This window comes from Stegodyphus dumicola, chromosome 4 (genome assembly GCF_044657685.1).
Source record: "Stegodyphus dumicola isolate Sdum_Otavi_A_Nest chromosome 4, ASM4465768v1".
Classification (NCBI taxonomy): Eukaryota; Metazoa; Arthropoda; class Arachnida; order Araneae; family Eresidae; genus Stegodyphus; species Stegodyphus dumicola.
Genome location: NC_140771.1, coordinates 57670924 through 57692710, shown reverse-complemented (window position 1 = coordinate 57692710; position 21787 = coordinate 57670924). Strand labels below are relative to the sequence as shown.

The 21787-nt window shown below is 31.1% G+C and overlaps 1 protein-coding gene across 1 annotated transcript; it reads left to right on the top strand.

The window, feature by feature from the left end:
* Nucleotides 1-1923: 1923 nt before the first annotated feature.
* On the top strand, nucleotides 1924-18741 carry mRpS25 (mitochondrial ribosomal protein S25). The gene is made up of 4 exons (XM_035357541.2): nucleotides 1924-2118; nucleotides 5357-5463; nucleotides 12648-12735; nucleotides 18435-18741. The coding sequence occupies exons 1-4, from the start codon at nucleotides 1982-1984 to the stop codon at nucleotides 18637-18639; spliced, it is 537 nt and encodes a 178-aa protein (XP_035213432.2). The 5' UTR covers nucleotides 1924-1981; the 3' UTR covers nucleotides 18640-18741.
* The last annotated feature ends 3046 nt before the right edge of the window (nucleotides 18742-21787 follow it).

Below are 21787 nucleotides of genomic sequence, written 5' to 3'. Positions count from 1 at the left end.
TAATAATTTAAATGAAGCAAAGAGTACGTGTTATTATTATTTAATTTAAATGAAGCAAAGAGAAAATATTATTATTATTATATAATTTAAATGAAGCAAAGAGCAAGTATTATTATTATATATCTATAAATTTGAGTTTTAAAAAAAAATATATGATGTGCACAGTTTCAACCTTATTACTAATTTTTATTAATAATAATGTATAAATTACAGGTAGAATGAGTAAAATTAATAAAATAATGAAAATAAATCAAATTAAATAATTTGCTCAACGTAAAATTCATTTTAAAGGTTTTTTTTTTTTTTTTTTTTTTTTTTTTTTTTTTTTTTTTTGTCCCCCGGATGCTGTGTGCATTATATTTGCAACCATTAGATGCTTTTTAACTGTACACAAACGATTTTGTTATTATTGGGGAGTCTGCGATCACCGAGGCAAGCGGCAGCACGATCGCTGCGCTCCGTAAAAAAGTGAAAATATTTCCTTTCCTCTTGGTGATTATCAATTAAATTTCTTTGAAAAATGTTTATTTTTCCCCTACAAAACCTATATCATTCCAATGAATTTCGGCTCCGATGTTGACGAGAATAAAACAGCGGACAATGTAAGGATATACTCCAAAAGCCTGGAATTTTAAGATAAGTACTTTTCTTTCATCTAAACTAAATCAAATTTCTTTAAATAAGTGCATTTAAATCAATAAATCTTAATTTTTCATCAGTTTAAAGCATTAAAAAATACTTGAAATTGCCATTGCTTGTGGCTTCCTTTGTGTATCAACTCCAAACAGACGCCAGCGTTATCAGTTCACGTCTGTCAACACTTACAAAGCCCTTAAGGATACTCGAGAGAGGGAAAATTTGGGGATGAGAGGGATAATTTGGGCATCGCGCTATTTCCCTCTCGGATCTTCTGGATTCTCATTTCTTTCTAGATCGCTTGAATATAGTTTCGCCTTTAAATAATATTATACCTCACCGATTTTTTCTCATACTGTTCTTTGCTATCTGTTAAATGTCCATATGTAAGGGATGGTTTATTCTTCACCGCCTTAAATGAATTCTTAGAACTATGAGCTTATATAAATAACAGTGTGCCTCATAGTGTTATACTAACATTATTTAACTAGTAATAAATTATGATAGTAAAATAATTAATCTTGTAATAAATTATGATAGTTAAATTAATAAATACTGTTTAATTTGTGTTTTTAATACATATACTCAGTAATATACACACACACACACATATATATATATATATATTTTTTTTTTTTTTTTTGGTGTGTGCGATTGTGGTCTTGTATTGTATATATTGTATATGGTTCTCTGCTGTTAGTCTGATGCTGTTTTTTGAAAAATGTATGAAAATGTTGAGAATGAAAGTAGCATAAGTTACTTTGGTTAAATTAATATATACTTTTGTTTGATGACCTTTGTTGATATCTCAGGATGCAAGCGTACATATTACTTTATATTCCATGCTAAATACCTTGATACGAAGCATTTTAACACCGTCAATAATTGTTTTTTCCCCAGTAACACATCTATTCACCATTACCAAACACACTCACTACACAAACACACATGTGAGACACTATTTATTGTAAATGAAGACAGTTTCTTCTCCTTTTAACTACACTCATCGACACAATCGTATTTTAGGATATTTCCTACTTCTTTTCCTTTTCATTCTATAGGCCTTTTTTTTTTTTTTTTTTTTTTTTTTTTTTGGCCATTTATTTTAAATTTTATTTTGTCCCATCTTTTCTTCCTGGCCTTTTGAACTCGTGCAAGATGTACGAAGTTCCTTTTTACTCTCCTCAAATGCGAAATTGCCCCTCTTTCTATATACCTTTCCTTCGCACCTATGCTTGATTTTTCGCCCATCGGTGCAGAAAGACTTAGCGGGTGCAAAACAAGACATCTGTCTACTTTGTCTGTCTGTCTCATTTTGTTATTGTAGATTAATTTTTAATATATAATGCCGTACTTATTAGGTTCGCATGCAATCCGAAGAACACGCAAATACCTAGAGCAAGGCAAACTAATATTTCGAAAAAATGTACAAATAATGACTGTACATTACAATGAGAAAGACATTTATCATCAAGGAGCTAAGTATGAGTAAAGATATTCTTTCGATAATACTTTTGAGTATGTCTAAAATAATAGGAACATTCTGTTTTCAGTGTTGTGTTTGGAAAGCAGTATCCCTAAAACAGTGCTTGTTTATTTGAATTTCGCCTAAATACAACAATTTTCATTTCTGCTACTGCAGTTATTAAACACGAGATAAATAAGGTTCTTAATATGGCTGATCCCATAATATGCGTATTAAATTTGCTTTAAATAAGAACATTCGTCCGCCCCCCTTTTTTTTTTTTTGGAAATCAGTTTTTGTTCCATGTTTACAGGTTTTATGAAACTCGCAAGTGCCGGTTATCTAAATATGCCCTTTTTAAAACGTGCCATACTGGGCCGTAATCTACGGTTTTACCGAAATAGGAAAGCATTGTTTAAATAGGCAAAAAGAAACCTTAGATAGCTATAAATTTTGGGCAACACTTTTATCGATTTCGAGTGTGATGTAGCACAGCTCCCTCCCCTTTAGACGGAAAAAAAAAGGGAGGGGAGAGGGAATTACGTCAAATTTTTCACGAAATCCATAGATTATATTAAAAATTAGCACCAATCTAAGATAGCTTTTTTTGCTTAATTTTTTTTTTATTTCTGTTGCAGTTACATAATGCATTCTTATTCTGCTACATAAACACAAACATTAAATGAATGCGAGCCTCTTTGCATTATTTGAATTTGATTTGTTTCTTTATTATGATTAAAATGAATCTTACTTTTAAGATTCATAATAAGGACCGTTGATTAAAAATATTCGAAAACAGAATTAAAAAATAATGTGTAATTATTAAAAGTTTTTTTTTTTCTTTTAAACAAGAGAAATTACATTTTCATTTTCCTGTTTTATGTACTGCTTGCAAGAAAAGCTGAAAATTTATAATGCCATTTAGTTTTTAATATAATATCAGATCTTGCAAGTAGTAATAACAAAAGCTAAAATGATAGTAATTTGTGCAACAGCCTATAAAATAAATTAATCTGTGCTACAGCCTTTAAAATAAATTAATATGTCATTGTTCTACATTATGCAAGTGAAAGCTGTATAACATTGATAGTTCTAAGTATTAGCAGTTATGCAAACTTCGTGATTTATGCAAGGGTAAACAGAGGACTTATTCCAGGTTTTCACTTTCAAGAGATTCTTAAAATCTTCATGCAGTATTTGAAGTACATTGGGTTTTATACATGTTTTTGATTCTAGGGGTACGGGAGGCAAGATCTTGTAGGCTGTGCAGTCTTAAAAAGAAAAAGGAACAATACAATGCAAGAAAAAGTTATTTAGCATTAAAATAATATGTAAATCATGCTTCTGTACATTATGTTTGAATTAGTGTGATTTTATTTTCAATGCAGGATGTGTTTGCTCTATGGCAGAAGGTCATATGCCTTTCAATCTTGCAATACATGTTTTTATCACTAAAGTATCAAGCCAAAGGATTTTCATTATTATTATTTCATGCTATTATTAAATATGATTCATTATTGTTTGTTGAATTCTATTCCTTACAAACTTCCTTGCTGCACAGGTATTTTCATAGTTTTTTTGTGTATGTTTATGAATACAAGCCAGTTTCTGTAAAAAATGTCCTCTTTGAAAGCATCTTTCTTCATAGGTAGATAACTTTTATATGCTTTGCTATAATCATATAATCCAGTCTAATCCATGGTTATTTATTTTTAATAAACAAACCTATTTCTTTCTTGTATTTGTAACTTATTTCTTTTTTCTTAATTGTTCCATTTATAATTTTTTGTGTGAATAAAAACATAATTTTTTTTTTGAAAAGAAAGTTTTGAAATCATTGCATAATTTTCATAAAATCAGAAACAAGCAACATGCGAGGATCTTCCGGGAAAGGCAAGCCTTTTGATGCCATAATAAAAGCAGTTGCATTGATAACGAGCCATGGAAATCAAATAGTAGCAAAAATTCTTGATCATGTGCTGGATGATTGAAAAATTTTCATCTCGCCAAAGATCTGATCATTAAATCTTGCTAAAGAATTCTCCGGCTAATCTTTGGAATATGGTAACAGGTAGTTTGGCGACATTTTGGTAAGGCAATAAAGGTTACTAGCTAGGAGTTTAGCAATAATCTGAGAAGTACACAGTTCGAATCACAGATTATTTTGTCTCGGAGAAATGAGACATTTTCCGGAAAATTCCAGTCGGGAATTTAGCTAATAAGCACTTAGAAACAATTTCGCTGCTAAAGTGCAGAATCGCCCACTTATTTGTTTAGTGCTTTTTACAAGAGTAAGAAGAATTGGATTTTTGTCAATTTTCTTTGACTTTTAAAGTGAAAATAGGTCAATGTGTACATGGATAAAGTCAAGAGTGTGCTCAGTGCCATTTTTATGCAATTCTGGGATATTTTTTTAAAGTGAAAATAGGTTGACGTGCACATGGATACCGTGTATATGCAATTCTTAAAAACACGGCAAGCAGTGGGGGATTCTACACTTTCTCCCAATTTCGCACCTAATCTTCATCATGATTGAGCACTTTTATTCCATAAAAGTTCTAGCATAAGCGTAATTCAGCTAGCAGAAAAAAAAACAAACAAACATGGCCTTACTTCGTGAAAACAAAATGCTCTCCAAAAAAAAAAAAAAAAAACAGCAGGTTGCTGTAGCAGGGTTGGTCGCCAAAAAATCGCCAAGTTACCATAATCCAAAGATTTACCAATTATCCTTTCCCCCCAATAAAAATATTACTTGTTAAATAATTAAGTTTAGCAAAAATCACTCAGGATGAAGCTTCCTCTCTTAATAATACTCTGAAATGGTTGTAATTATGAAGATAAAATTGTGATATATATTTAACCATAGCTGAAATTATTTTTCTTTTGTGTAATGTAGCATTATTAATGGCATAATATTGCATATTAAGGTCATTTAATTTTTTTGTATTTGTATGTAATATTACATTATTAATGGCATAATATTGCATTTTAATTTAATTTTTAATTATGCTATATCTGTACATAAACAATATTTAAATGCATTTGTAATTAATACATTAAAGTATGAAATATTAAAATGTGGCCATAGTTGCTTTTTTTTTTCTTTTCTTTTTTTTTTTTTTTCTCAAATATATGTTTTTTTTAATTTTATGCCATGAAAGCATTTATTTGAAGCTTTAATATACTGTGTTTCATTTGAATATGAGTTTGATTAAAAAAGTATATAAAATTAATAAAAATAATATCTATTTACAGAGATTTTGTATATTGGAATTTGTGTCAAGTGCAATATAAAAATCCAAATGTCCAAGTTGTTTTCTATAGAAACATGTTTCCAACATCATTTGTCAGGTGTTGGTTAGGTAAGAGATTATTTTCTTAGGATAAGGTGAATAGTTTTTAAAATTTTGAACCCTAAATATTTTATTCAATTAATGATACTTGCTCTCAGTTTATTTTATTTGTTATTTATTAATATTCAGTATTTTTTTAAGTGCATGTAACTAGCAAATGTTACTGTGGTAACATTTGCTAGTTACATGCACTTAATTCCTTTGTAAAACAGCCATTGCATAAGCTTTTGGGAACATTGGAAATTGGCCATTACAGATTAGGCAATTAAGTCTGCCAGTTTTGGTGACTGAGTGTAGTGTCTGTTTTAACAAGGATTTAACATATTAGTGCAACCATCTAGTAGAAGTCATCAAATTATCAGTATGTGCCAAATTCTGGAACCAGGTACATAATAGTTGTTCACTTTTAATAAACAATGTCACTGTTTTCTGTGTGCATGTTTTTTTCTATATTCCTAATTTCAGTCGTTTCTGTACTAAGTTGTGATACTTTTTTTGTTAAATTCAGTTATAAAAGATATGTTCATAGACTTTGCCTGCAGCGGAAGAAAGTTTTATAAAGTTGCTGCTGCAGTTTGGTAGTTTCCTGCAAGATTGTTAAATGGAACAGTTGTTTTGAATTCTTAGAAAAGTCTCTGTGAAATTTCCAAGAGAAAAAAAGTATTGATTGATTTTTCTGGATAAATACTAAATTAAAATATAATATACATATTTACTAAATAATTGTTTGCAATTGTGAATCATTATTCTTTTTCTTCCATACAAAACTGCCCAAACTATGGCAAGATGGTTGTGCTAATACATAAGTCCTCTCTTCTTCCCTGCCCTCCCCGAAGGAAAAAATTGGGTACTTTTCCATTTTGCTGTCTCAGGCGATAAAGTTAACAAAAATAACATCCGATACCAAACGATATATCTTGGCTGGTAAACTTTCACTGCCACATTTTCAAAACAAGTCACGGCCATTTTTTATCAGTCACATCTTTTCTCTAATGCATCAAAAATGGATGAAAGACCAATGAAAATTTGGGATTTGCCCAGAATGGAGGAAGAATCTGTCAAATTCTTTCAAGCAAAAGACATTTTGCTTAAAAATTGCTACTTGTGATATTAATCATGAAATGAAATTATATTTTGGAGACAAAATTTATTGGTACTGCAACCTTTCAATTTGTCACAGTAAAAGAAGTATTGTTTATGGTTGAAGAAAAGAATTAACTTCAGTTTAATTTTGTGAAAATCATTCAGTTGTAAATCAGTCACAAGACTATTATGGACTGGAATAACTACATACACAAGGTACTAGCATAACCTACTTTTTTGGTACTTGCATGTTGGCTGGAAGTAAGTGTAAATACCCAATTATGAGCTTCTTGATACTGATGGCAAATCAGAAGTTGCTAATTTAGAATCCTATTGAAACAGAAGCGGACTTATTTAACCATAAAACATTTATTATAAATTTTGAAAATAATTTGTTAATTAAAACTTTTCATATAAAAATTTGAAACTTGCTTTGTTGTATAAAAGGTGTTATAAAAATTGTAGAAGACAGGTTAATCATGCCTTTAATCATATGCAGTGATTTATCCTCATCTTTACACCTAAGCATCTAGAATCATTTTGCAGAAAGCTAATTCATATGTACTAAGCACAAAGTCCGTAATCTGGACGTCCATGATCCGGAATGATCTATAATCCGGACCACAATTTTTTTTTTTTTTTTTTTGTATGCTTTATGCATGCACATTTAATGTTTAACAGATGGTATAATTTAGGCTAAAATTATCTTTACTGATTCTAAGATATTTCAGTTAATGTTGCAGATTGCACTGTTCCTTAATCTTCTAATTGGATCCGTCTTATTATTTTTTGCAGACTGTTAGAGCAATTTTATAAAAACTTAAGCTTGAACTTTCGATTATGTCAAAAAGAGTTTCCAATTCTGGAGCTGCCAAAGGATCTACAAAGCAAAAGCATGTTTTGATGTCCATCAAACAAAAAGTGGAATTGCTGCAAAAAAATGGATAAAGGCATATCTATCTCAAAATTATGCAAAGAGTATGACATTGGAAAGTCAAATGTATATGACATAAGCAAAAAGAAAAGGAACTTTTTGTGGATTCCAACACCCCATTTGCAATTAATAACAGAAAAAGGGTTCGTTATTGACAATGACAAAGGGATGATTGAATGGGTCAGACAGCATCACAGCAAGGGTGGGCTATTGATGGGTCCAATGCTAAAGGCTCAAGCCAAAATATTTCATGAAGAAATTAACTTACGTATTCAACAGGTTGGTTAACTAAATTTAAAAATCGCCATGGTATAAGACAATTAAAAATTTCAGGTGAAAAAGTTTCAGCTGATACTGAAACTGCTGAACAATTTGTCGATGAAGTCATTGAACTCATTACTAGTGAACGATTATCTCCTGAACAAATTTACAACGCTGATGAAACTGGTCTTTTCTGGCAATATGTACTGCAAAATACCTTGGCAACCTCTACAGAAAAGGCTGCAACTGGTGTCAAAGACTCCAAAGTGAGACTAACAATTTTAGCATACACAAATGCTGCGGGAACACACAAGTGCAAAAAACAGCATGGATGAATGATTGGTTTAAAAATCATTTTATACCCGAGGCTCGGTGACATTTTAATTCGTTTGGTTTACCTGATGACTCAAAAATAGTCATGATTGTTGACAACTGTTCGGCGCATACTTCACTTAAAGTTTTAGTGAAGATAATGTATCTGTATTATTTTTTCCTCTAAATTGTACATCCATCATTTAGCCTATGGATATTGGAATAGTGTGTACATTGAAATGCAAATGAAAAGTAGAATTTTTAAAATCCATATTAAATTTCTTGAACAGTGGTAAGACTATTCAAGACTTTTTAAAATTTTTTAGCATAAAATCTGCTGTGTGGAGCATCGCAAGATCATGGAAGAATGTGTCTCCAGATACGTTAAAAAATGCTTGTCATTATTTATGGCCAGCTACCATATTTCATGGTGAGGACAATGAAGATGATAGCCGCGAATTTGAAGGTTTTCGGACATCACAAACTAAAGGTGAAATTTTCTAGTTATTGGAATTTGTAAAGAAATGGCTCTAGATCCAGAGAATACCGCTTTCGATAGTGAAGAAAGTGACAGAGAGGTTATTGAAAACGAAAAAATTTCGATTGAAAAGTTAGTCGGTATTCTTGACACAGCAATTACAGGACTTGAACAGTGGAACTTTGTAACTGAACAAGAAATTATGTCAGTTTATAGAAAGTATTTGCACAAAAATGGCAACTTAAACAACTTACATTGAAAGAAATGTTTAATAAAGTAAACAAATAAATTTTAAGCTTTTTTTTTTTGGTAAATTTTGATACCCTTCAGATCATACTTGCTCTTTATTTCATAAATTATGGTTTCATATTTTTAATTTTATAATTTCTGCATGCCATCTTACCAGATTTAAACTGATGATCTATAATCCGGAATCGCCGAAGTTCCGACGAGTCTGGATTAAAGACTTTTGACTGTATTAAAAAAAGGTATTGTCTTAATCTTTAATTAGTGGAAAATTCATGAAATGAACAATAGTTTTGTACTTGCAGAAATTTATTAAAAATAATCCATTGCGCAGTTTGTTTGAAAGTGTCTGCATTGCAAGCACTTTTTCCTATGTGGATATTAAAGTCTCTTATGATCTTAAATTCTACATTATCACCAACTGTTATCATGAATTTTTTTAATTGAGAAGTGTATTTTAAGGTATCTGTATAGTTTTTTATGTCATACTTATCTTCTGGCTCTTCTTCATCTTCCTCACTGCTCTCCAAACTAGTTTTGTTAAAGCTAACATCATCAGCTACAGTTGAAATAAAAGATTTTATGTTGTCATTGGTGTCTTTAATACATAAATTTTCATTGATTTCTGTATATTCTTGCATTTGAGCACTGCCACTGATTTTGATAAATTAAATAATTAAATTTCCTAATTAGTATTTTCACTGAGGTTATTCGAAACTGGAATTTCAAAGCCTGCTTTCTTAAAACAACGTTTAATACAACTTTGTAATGCATATTTAAGAGCCTCTGTTATCTACTGAGTGGCATTCAGTAAATTGACAAATTTTGCAAACTGTTCCGTATTTCCGCAAGCAGCTTGACAAAGAACATGCCGTAAAAACAGTTTTCTGTAATCAATCTTGAAGCTTCTAATTATACCTTGGCCCAAAAGTTGTAATACTGATATCGCATTACTGGAAAAATTCTAATTTCACTGATTTCTGGTTTACATTTGTTGGGCGGGCTGGCAGATTGTCAAGAAATAGGAAGCATAGGAACTTTAGCCTTTAGCCAAGAAATAGGAAGCTAGTTGAACACTACTTAGCATCAAAGCCCACTCTGGATGCCCATCCTCTCTAAAGACCATTTAAATAAGTTATTAATGAAAATCCAAGTTTTACAGTTCAGGAACAATCAAAAAGCATAAATATTCCAAAAATACATGATCATTTAAAAAAAAATTGGGTATGTAATCTGCTTAAATGTATGGGTACCTTATCCAGAGACCCATTAAAAGGAGCTATTGGTAAAAATCCAAGCTTTAAGGAACTATAAGAATGAATAAATATTCCAAAAATACATCATCGCTTAAAGAAGGTTGGGTATGTAAGCTGCTTCGATTTATGGGTAACTCATATTTTAACGGAGCAGAACATGCTTGCTCGAGTTTTGACTTTCTTTGCTGGGGGGGGGGGAGAACTCCTTTTTTAAAAGAACTTATTACTCGAGATAAGAATTAGATACTGTATAATAATGTTTCAAGAAGAAGAACATGGGATAAGCCAAAAGATCCTCTCTTAGTAACATTGAGAGGGACAGTAAGATTCCCAAAAAATAACGCTTTGTGTATAGTGTGACTACAAATGAATCATATTCTATGAAATATTGTCACCAAGTCAGACAGTTAATTTAAGAAAATGCTGTTCCCAAATGGAAGTTTTAAAAGCTGAAATCAAAACCTAGTGCCAAGAACCAACCAATCTTCATGGTATTATCTTCCAACATGACAGAGCTTGACAACACATTTCGATGAATATCAGACAAAAACTTAATGAGTATGGTTGAGTTGCTTTTTATCACCTCCCATATTCTCTATACCTTGCCCTTTCAGATTTTCATCTCCTTAAGTCACTTCAGGATTCTCTGAATGGCCTGGAATTCACCTCTTTGAGGATGGTTAAACTGCATGTCTCTAGCTTCTTTTCAAATACACATAATGACTTTTCTAAAGGAGTAATTTTCCACCTGTCTTATACATGACAAAATGTCATTGAATAAAATGGTGGTTACATAATTCATTTAACTTTTCTTATGTTTTTATCATTTGTGTTTATCATAAACAATCTGCAGAACTTTTCAGGTGACCCAATACTATATATTGTTTTTATTTTCTAGTTGTTTAATAGAAGGTCAGACTGCAGCTTACTTTTATAACTCTACCAAGTATCAAGGTTTTACATTTTTATGCTAAAAGTCTCTAGAAATGTGTATTTTAGTGATATGGACTTGAATGATTGTGTATCCTGTAATATAGAAGGACTGTCATCTGTCACAAGATAATCAGGTTTTAGGGGGTTTTATGTCTACCTGTGTTTAAGTAGATAAGACAACTGAAGATAGGTAGTTAGTTCATCCTTAACAGTATTTGCTGTATTGAATTATTATGTTTTCCCTCATTTCTGATGTGAATGAAATCCAGTTTCCTTTAAAAAAGTACATCATAAAGTGTGGAACAATTCTTATTACTTGTTTTCATAAATAAATAGCATTAAAACTAACTTTTAAACTTTTTCAAATAGAAGTGGGAGGTTAGTGACTGTTTTGTGCTTTAAATGAATTTCTTGTTGATTCATATAAATTCTGAATTTGAAAAAAAAAAGAAAAAAAATCTGTAATAAATAGATTTATATATGTAATTACTTTTTGGGGGCATTTCAACACTGGTAAAAATATATTTACGGGTATCCCTTGGCAAAAATTGGTGATTTTTGGTAGTACATTGATACCGAGTTTATGCAATTCTTTGTTTTGTTATTTTGCCTTGTGGTATGGCAATTTTTATGAAAAAAATCGCTGCTACACAAAACCAAAATAAAAAGGCAAAGAATTGCACAAACTCGGTATCCATGTACACATCGACCTATTTTCACTTAAAAGAACATCAGAGAATTGCACAAACTTGGCATTGCGAACTCCCCTGACCTTTATCCATGTACACATTGACCTATTCTCACATTAAAAAAAAAAAAAAAAAAAAAATCATCAGAGTATTGCACAAACTAGGCATTGTGCACTCCCTTTGTCCATGTACACATTGAACTATATTCGCTTAAAAAGTCCAAGGAGCAGCCAACAAAAAAGTATATAATCTCAATAAACTACATTTTAAATCAAACAATGAAATAAAATAAAAAAGGAAATTCATCTTTGCACTACACAAAGGAAATATCCACTAACCTTATTTACGAATTAACATGTCTTCAGTCAAACAAAATTCCTCAACAGCATCCAAAAACTTTATCTGAACAAGAATCTGTATACTGGCATCGCCACATAAATTCACAAAGTAAGGGTAAAAATATCCTCTCTAGCTATGTTCGACGGTACGCATTTCCGGCATTCAACTATATGCATTTCCTCTCTACAAACAGGACATCTAATAATGGCTACTAAGTAAACCTTCATGTATACACCAATCAAGTAATGCTCTTTTCCCCTTTCTTTTCAAATCGTACAGAAACTTCAAATTAATCTTACCACATTCAGCCATTTTACCATCTAAACTACAAAACAAGCAATATATTTTCTAACCAACACACATCCACATTACGAATTTACCACAATCATGCAACCGATTATATCATAATAGGGTTTCCATAACATTCAACTACTCAGACTACCATAAATGAAACAACTTGGTGATAAAGGAAACAGCTTCGCAATAACACAAGGGGTACCCTTCTCTCTACTCGATCCTCAATATTATATCATATAAAATGTTTTTTCAATATTATATTATGTAAAATGTTTTCATTTTTATAAGTATCACTATATAATGTTAAATACTGTAATTATTCTTTTCTACTTCTACACTGTATTTTATCTATTGTATTGTTTTAGATACTGGTGAAGATGTGCTTATGGATGTATTTGGCAAAAGTAATTTGGAAATTCTCAACCATCTAATAAAAATTTTAGGCCAACCAGTGTAAGTTAAAATGCATTTTAAATGTAAAATCTTTCAGTAATTTATTTTTTTTTTTTTACTTTAAAATTTAATTTGGTAAATGCATAAAAGCATAAAATTGTGAACTTATGAAAAATTTGCTGCATATCTTTATTGCCATCAATCTTTTATTTCTTTCACAGTGGATTTACATATACAAGTTTTCATTGGTAAACTGCTTTTTCACAAAGTTTTTAATTGGGAGAAGGGAAGGAAATATTTGTGAAAGCAAACTTTTGTTACATTTTTATGTTATTATGTTTGTAATAATTAATTATGAATAACTTTTTTTTTTTACAAAGTAAAAGTTTGAATAACACAATTAAATTATATCATAGTTGCTGTTTACAAAAAAGTATTATAACATTGGCACTAAAATTTTTTTAAATTGGTACTTTGGGATTATCCCGTTGACCATTTTCACCAAACCCGATATTATCGCCAAAAGGTAGCTTCTGCACCAATAATCACAAATAATTATGTAATCCTTGACTATGCAAGTTAGTTCTCTTTAGCGTGTTAAAATATGCTGCTTTTTTTTACTCCACTACAAAATGGTTCAAATTAGGGATTTACCTAGCACTGAAGAGAATGCAATGACATATTTTTAAGAGTATAGAATTGTTTCTTCTACAAAAATGTGCTTTAATGGCCAGAATATGGCATTGTATATCAAAACTGATAAGCAATGGTGGTGCAGTGTAAAAAGGTGCGATAAACCAGTAGCTATTTGAAAAGGCACATGTTTGGAAAGCTCAAAATTCCCATTTCTGACTGCCCTCTGTTTTTTTTACTGCTGGTCGCAAGAAATAACATCAATTGAATGAGAAGAAAAATAACTGGATTTAACAGGAAAAACAGTTGTTATTGGAACAATTATATGAGAGAAATGTGCACTCGTAGCCTTCTACAACCTGATTGAAAACAAGTAGGAGGTCCAAACTAAATTGTAGAGATAGATTGTAGAAACTCTTCAGAGAGACCAACAAGTATTTCATCATAAAGGTTCCCAAATGAAATGCAGTAACTCTAATGGCTGAAATTAAGAACAACATTGCAGAAGGAACTACAGTTTTCTCAGACTCGGGGAAAAGTTACAAAAACTGATGACTTGGAAGCAGCAGGATTTCGACACTTTAAAGTGAATCACAGATATAATTTTGTAGATCCTGAAACTGGTACACCTACACAAAATTTAGAACAATTGTGGGGTTTGGCAAAATCAAGAAACAAGAAACACCACGGAACTACCCAAAAACAATTGGATTCATATTTAAACGAATTTATGTGCCGGAGAGTCCACAAGGATAATGACTTGTCTGTGCTTTAAGAGCAATCAAGGATTTTTGGCCGCTGAAATGATTTATAATAATATATATGGTATTCAAGAATAATTCATTGTGTAATTATAAAAAAAGTACAGGTTTTTTATTTTGTTTTGATTCTTTTTTATTACACTTCTTTATTACGTATTAGTACACTTATATTTTTTTGTTATTAGGATTTTATTATTATTATTTGAGAAATTTAATGTGTTTAAAATGTTTATTTTGGAAACTGCTTTTCATTATAATGGCACCAAAGGATTTTTGCTTTTTCGCGAGCGTTTACAGGTCGGCGGGATAATCCCGAAGTGCCTTGAAAGGGTTAGAAGATTATTTTGCCCCATACAAGATATATATATATATATATTGGTAATGCATGAATTAAAACTTCAAGAATTTGCTGAAGTGAATATTTGTTCCTTAAAAATGTATTAATTTAGAAATTTTTTTAATGTGAGACTAAAAAAACTAAATATACTAGACAGATTTAAGTTAAGATTTCAATCGATTTCAAGAGCAAATAGATACAGGTCCCTCTTCATCAGGAGCAAAGAAATCTGGAAAACTGGAAAGCAGTACATCAGTAGATCGGGGTTCGTAAGAGAAGCCTTTGTCCTGTCAGTGCTTTACTTCCATATAATCTCATCTTCCACTAAAGCTGCCAATTGATTGCATGAAAGTCTGAATTTAAACTTTTACTTACATAATTCTATTGTTCGTAATCTCAGTAATTTGTTCTTGAATGAGTTTAGGTAGTTTACAATGTACAATAATGTTCTACAATTTTCAACATTGCTAAAAGAAAGCAATTAGTGTGGGATTAAAATAATAATTATCAGTACAGTAGAACCTCAAGATTTGTTCCACCATTTCCAGCACTCGGGTTTAATTTGTTCCAGCATCGAGCTCATATAGTGAATTTCGTGTATCTAGAAACAAACTTCCCCATTGAAAATAATTGAAATCCAGTTAATTCGTTCCACCCCTCCGAAAAATACCATCATAAAAATCAATTTTCCTAATACATAACACTGGCAAATAATAAGTTAACCATAGTATACCTTTACAAAGAGTCCTGACTGGGGATAGGGATGTGTGGAAGACGAAGCGGGTTACTGAGGGGAAGGAGAGTCCCCCTCTGATTCAGGAAGGCACTCTCTTGAAAATTTTATCCCACTGGAAACAGGTTCTGGGTTAGAATCGCTTAACTTTTAGTTGCAGGTTGCTTTGCCAAAAACTTATCTAATAATACTTGTTTCTGTTTTCTTTTCAGAACAATTATAAATATGTTATCTTTTGGCAAATATTCATAATTTAATTGTTATGTTTTTGAGATTTCTTTCAAACATAATTTTTTTTAAAATTCAATCAAAGAAATTTATCGAAGTTGAAGCAATGAAAGTTAAATTGAATCTTTATGTTTCTACGTATGTTGCTAATCAATGTAAAGTACTGTAGTGTCAATTGCTCGATCTTCATTGAGTTTCATCTAGTGTTTAAATTATTGACCCCTTCTAAAAAAAAAAGTGCTGTACAAGGAAAATCTCAGAAACATAGCAAATGCGTAACAAATATTTGCTTCTCCTTGAAAGATGATACATACACTGGTGGGAAAATTTAAACAAACAACTATAAAAAGGTATTTATGTTAATTCTGTTAAGTAAAGTCCAATGAAAGGTAACTGGTTGATGGATATCGTATGAGTGGCTTGATAAAATTTTGCTTGTGGGAAATGAAACATGTCATTGAGAAGGCATATGACAGATTGTGAGAAATGGTGGGCACTTGGGAGAATAGAAGTAGAGCAGACACTGACATAAGTCACTAAAGACCTAAAAATAACTGAAAGCATTAGTCAAGAATCTGAAAATGTTTTAAAGACACTGATAATGTATGATGACAACCAAGTTGAGATTGAAAACATGCCACAACAAACTCCAAGAGCATTATTTGGCAATAATTACACAAAAAAGAAGTAGCGACATTAGCCGAGTTTGCAACAGAATTCACTGCAGGTACAGGAACTTGATTATCCAATTATATTTTGAGTGACAGGCTGCATGAAAGAGGCCTGTATGCGAAAAACCAGTGATTTGTTTCCCAGTATCTTAAGCTGCGAAATACGCCCAGTTGCAATGCTGTAGAAATTACAATGATTGGAGTCCCCCAAACTGGAGATAAGTTTTCTAAACTGATGAATCCAGTTTTTGTTTGAAGAGTAATCCCAGGTGTGTTACATTCTGGAAGGGGCAAAGTATATGCAATAAGCATGAAAATGTCCATGAAAAGCATTGGTTTAAGAGTCATGAAGCGGCCATCATTGTGAATGGCCATGTTGATCTGTACGCTTACACATGTGCAACCATGAATGCTGAAGTATGCAGAAATGAGGTTTTTCGTAAGTTGTTTAAGGGTGCAATCAGTAATAACTTCCTGAAAATGCTCGATAATGTTCATTGTGCTGCAGTAGTGGCTGATCATTGTGCGGTTGAAAGAATCCGGCAGATGGAGTGGCCCACATATTTTCTGAATTGAAATCCAACAGAACATGCAGGACACAGGACCAGATTTAGATAAGACCAGATCATAAGCTATTTGAGGTATGGGACCATTTATGAGGGATATGAGCCAATTTTTTTTTTATATGGAATATGGTACAATTTTTGAGGGTGTCTCCAAGAATGTGGAGGATATAAGCTATAGCTTGTGCAGCTTATATGTAAATCCGACACTGCTTGGCTTGCATCACTGCAGCCCCATGTAGCATTCTTCAAGACCTTCAAAGCACTGTTCATTTGGAATGCAATAAGTTACTGCTGGAACTCTTAAAATAATGTAATACATAGTATGGAAAATAAGCTCATTTCAGTCCATGGTTACCTCACATTTTATTATTTTTTTCTGTTTTATCTCAAAAGTTGTAAGCCCTTATCCACATTTTATATCATATTTCTAATGTCCTTATTTAAATTATTCTTTTTTCAGAAATAAGCAATTTTATATTTTGAACTTATGTCATGCATGACAAAATAAAGTTTCGTGCAAGTTCCGTACTCTTATTAGCAAAATTTTTCACATTACAGTTGTTCTATTAACTTACCATTTATTTTAGTGTGTGTACAATTATTTTCCATCATTGCTTTTTGTTTTTCAGTCTCATTTATTTTCTGTAGTACTGTGTGTTTTAGTTTTGACATGACAATTTGTAATTCTGTGGTTACGTAGTGTTTTTAGTGTACTGAGATAGAAATAAATGCATGCAGTTTTTTTTAAACATATTTGACAACTGGTCGGTGGACCAGCCTTTATTGATATGGTTCTTCAAGAAAAAGCAATTGCTGCGCTACTTGATCCCTGTTGGTTTTAAAACATTTGTCAATGAGAATAAAAAAGAGTATTTGATTCGGATATGTCTGCAAGATTTTTTTTTGCATTAGCTTTGCCAATGACTTCAAACTACTTCATACATATATATATAAAAAAAGTAGGTTTAAAAGTCTTTTTAGAACACCTCCTAATCAAAACCATGTATAAAAGGTTCTCAAAGTAGCAAAGGCTTATATTATGTGTTTAAAAATATTTTTTAAACCTATTTCATTTATATATATATATATGTGTGTGCATTATTTTGCTGCATTTGCATTCAGTTAATGAGCTTTGCAATTTTAGTAACTTTCAACTTTATTCCATTACCTAGATAGATATAGACATGTAAGAACTTTCATCTTCGCCCATGTTTGATTTTAGTTTTTGACTTTAAAACATTATCAATTTAATAGCATATACAGCTCAAAGTCCGTAATCCGGACATCCATTATTCGGAATGATCTATAATCCGGGCCTCAAAGCCATAAACTTACGCATGCGCTTTTAATGCACGTAAAGCGTTTACCCATGGGAACTTCCGATAGTGAAGAAAGTGATAGAGAGGTTTCTGAAAACGAAAAAAATTTCAATTAACAAGTTAGTCGATATTCTCGACACAGCAATTGCAGGGCTTGAACAGTGGTACTTTGTAACTGAACAAGAAATTATGTCTGTTTATAGAATTAAAGAGAAAGTATTATCACATAAAATGAAGCAACTTAAACATCTTACCTTGAAAGAAATGTTTAATATAGTAAATAAATAAATATTAAGCTTTTTTTTTTTTTTTTTTGTAAATTTTGATACCCTTTAGATCATAATTGCTCTTTATTTCATAAATTACGTTTCATATTTTTAATTGTTAATTTCTGCGTGCCATCATACCAGATTTAAATTGATGATCTATAATCCGGAATCGCCGAAGTCCCGACGAGTCCAAATTACGGACTTTGTACTGTATTAAATTTAGTTATTTTTGCTTTTTACAGCTCTAGCAAAGCAGAAGAGAGGAAAGACACTATAGAAAAGGATACAGAGATTGCAAAATTTGGAAGTGGTTATAAGAGGCATTGCATATGTGAAATACCTGGGCAAGTTCCATGTCCAGCTGTTATACCTTTACCAAAGCATATGACTGGCAAGTACAAATCTGAACATAATTTATGGCCATTAAAGGGAACGACTTCTGCATAGATAATCATTTCCTTTGAACTTTCTCTATCATTGTGTCATTTGAAGATCAAAATGTACTGCATTGTGACTGAACTGTTAGATTATAAATATAATTCTCATAAATTCTTGTTTACTTTTGTGTTTAAATATATCCATATACACTCATAATAAATAAGCTATTGTTGATAATATTTATATAGGAAAACTAGTTTTTCTTATCCATATCTAAATTTGACTGACAGTCTGCATAGAATTGATGATTGTCTTCTCCAAAACATCCAATTTTTGGCAACAAAATATTTCAAAATACATTGTTACTAAAGTTTGCTGTAGAGAATTTAAAATATACTTTGTTTAGATATCAAAATATTTCTTTCAATCAAAATGTCTTTCAGAGCCTTTTGAAAGGAAATAAACATTGAAAGAGACAGATATTTTAACATAATTTAGAAGAAGAAACTGTGTGTAAAACTAAGTAAATTTTATTATCTTTCTTATTAATTTGAAAACAAACAAAAGAACTTCTGTATGCAAGCTATCATTTAAAACAAAATTTGAAAGAATTCAGATTTCAGCATTGCACTAGAACAGAGGTTGTCAACCTTTTGACTAACGCTTACCATTTAAAAAAAAAATTAAAAACTTTTAATACCACCACTACAAAGTACTACTACCACCACCTCACTTTTGCTAACAAAATTTTTTCCCCCTTTATTACTAAACATTGGTTTGTTTGAACTTACATCACATAAAATTCAAAAGTAAAATCATAAAACATTTAAAAACATAATTTTAAAATTCGTGATATTTTTAAATTCGCAACATTGTTTCTTTAAAAATAATACATGGTGATAACATTTGGTAACAATATTTCTTTTATTTCAAAATTGATGTTTGAGGCTAATAGCACCTTTGGTGCCCCCCCCCCCCCAAAAAAAAAAAAAAAGGAAAAGAAAGGAAAGTCTGTCAAACTTCAACACTCTGATTTAGAAAATAACAAAATTCTGCTCGATATTTAAGAAGTTACTTTTAATTTTTCTTGCGTGAAGGATTTGTATATTTTAAAGTAGAGAGTTAATTCATGTAAGAAATTTGTCACCAAAAATGTCAGTATAATAACACATATATTATCATCAAAGAACTTTTCTCAAATTTTTTTGTTTTTTTATTTAATTAATCCAAAGGTTCTCTGTCCCTGAAGGACTATTGCTTTCATTTTGCAATTTTGCGTCGAACCTTATAAATGGCGTTTCACTTCTCAAATCGTTGCCACCAAATACTATCGCCCTGTATTATCTGCATAAATGTATGTATGTTTCTTGCCTTGTGATATAACAATGGTACCTAGAGCCATCCAATTTTGAATGATGTAATCCTACTGCAGATATGGGAATCTGAAAGCTGAAATTTGGAATTTGTTTTATTATCAGTTTCATCTTTTGTAAAACTTTAACGAATTTTTGATTAACGAACTCAATGATTTAAAAGCGAGCAATGGCAACACTCTATGGGGGGGGGGAACCTTTTTATTTCCAGTGCACAGAACTGTGTATCAGAAATTCTAAAGATATGCTCATTTTAAAATTATTTTGCGACATTGCTGTTGAACTGAATTTTATGGTTTAAGTGCAAAAAGCATGATAATAAATGAATAAAGGTAACACACAAAATGTTTAAAAAATGCCCCTTTGGACGTAATTTAAAATCTGAACGAACACTTTCAGATTTTTTATTATTATTATTTTTTTTATTATTATTCATTTTTGGTGGTCATAGAAAGTGTTTTCCCTTGAGCAGGCATGGATCTTCCCATTATTCTTAAATATGAGCTAATTTCCCATTATCCTGGTATTTTTCATTACATTAAATAACTCCAAATGCAATCTTATAGTCATGTTGTTGTTTCTATCACAGAACCCATGTTTTCTTAACTAAGAGAAAAATTTTTTAATTATGAGTATTGAACAGTGTGATTCATAAATTAGTTTTTATGAATGAATGTGTCAATATTAAACATGTACTTGTCAGGAAGGATCAAGGATGAAACTATTGGGAATTCAGAAAATTTTCTGAAATGCCCAGACATAGTAATAATAATAGATCAAGCAGTATGTAGTAAAACCTGTTTCTAACTAGAAAGTGGCAAAAAATGCAAAGGCAATTATCATAATTGTTATTTTTGTATTCAGAATATATACTGTTGTTTCAAATCTGAACATCAGTGGCACCATAAAAGTTTTTTAAACCTCATTTCCATGTTATATCATTACAGTTACTGAAACATGGCAAAGATATTCAATATTAATAATTTAACTGATTCTGAATCAATGATCTTATAACACCAGCTAAGAATGATTTTATAACACCAGAAATAATGATCTTATAACACCAGAAAAAAGTGATATTGAAGAGGTTCATGTGTATAAGAAGTTAAATGAATTTTTCAAAAGGGTACAAGAACTGTCTGATTTTGTAATGCAGATTGACCCAAATGAAGAAAAGACAGGATACTTTATGGAGACATTGAAAAACTTTGCACTCCTTACCAGTGGCGACTCGAGGCTAAAATTAGTAGGAGTGCTGTTCCAAAAAAAATTTAGCCTTTGTTTTAAAATTATGTAAAAGGAAACAAACATGCATAAAAAGAAAATTTATTTCGAAACTTCATGAAATCTTACAAGAAAAAATTAAACATTTCTTAATTACTTTAACCAAAATTATTACAGTTCAATCTTAGTCTAGTCATTTGAAAATGAAATCCATTCCTCTTGTTTTAATTTGCACGAAAAGATCAATAATTTTCTCCTTGATCTGTAGATGACAACTGAGGAAATTTTTCCTTATTGAAAGCAATGAAGCGCATTTAGTCTTTCCGAATTCCTAGTGCTTCTTAGAAAAGTTTTCATTCTTTTCAATGTTGAAAAGCAGCGTTCTGCCTCTGATGTAGTCATGGGAACTCTCAAGAGAATTTTTATCAGTTTCGTAATTTCACCAAGAACATCATCTAGATTATTTTCGAAGATAAATTGTAGTAGCTCACTTAATTTGCAGTATTCATGGATATCAGACCTACAATAGAATACTTTTAGTTCAGTTTCAAGCTTTTCTTTGCCAATCATCGGATATGCTTCAGTGGTCAGTACTATTTCTTCTGTAGAATGTTCATTCC

Bases quoted from the DNA above. Each gene is read 5' to 3' on its own strand.
- mRpS25 (XM_035357541.2), top strand. From the start codon at position 1,982: ATGCCGTACTTATTAGGTTCGCATGCAATCCGAAGAACACGCAAATAC. The intron at 5,464-12,647 runs GTAAGAGATTAT...GTATTGTTTTAG, and splicing joins ATTTGTCAGGTGTTGGTTAG to ATACTGGTGAAGATGTGCTT. The intron at 12,736-18,434 runs GTAAGTTAAAAT...TGCTTTTTACAG, and splicing joins AAAATTTTAGGCCAACCAGT to CTCTAGCAAAGCAGAAGAGA.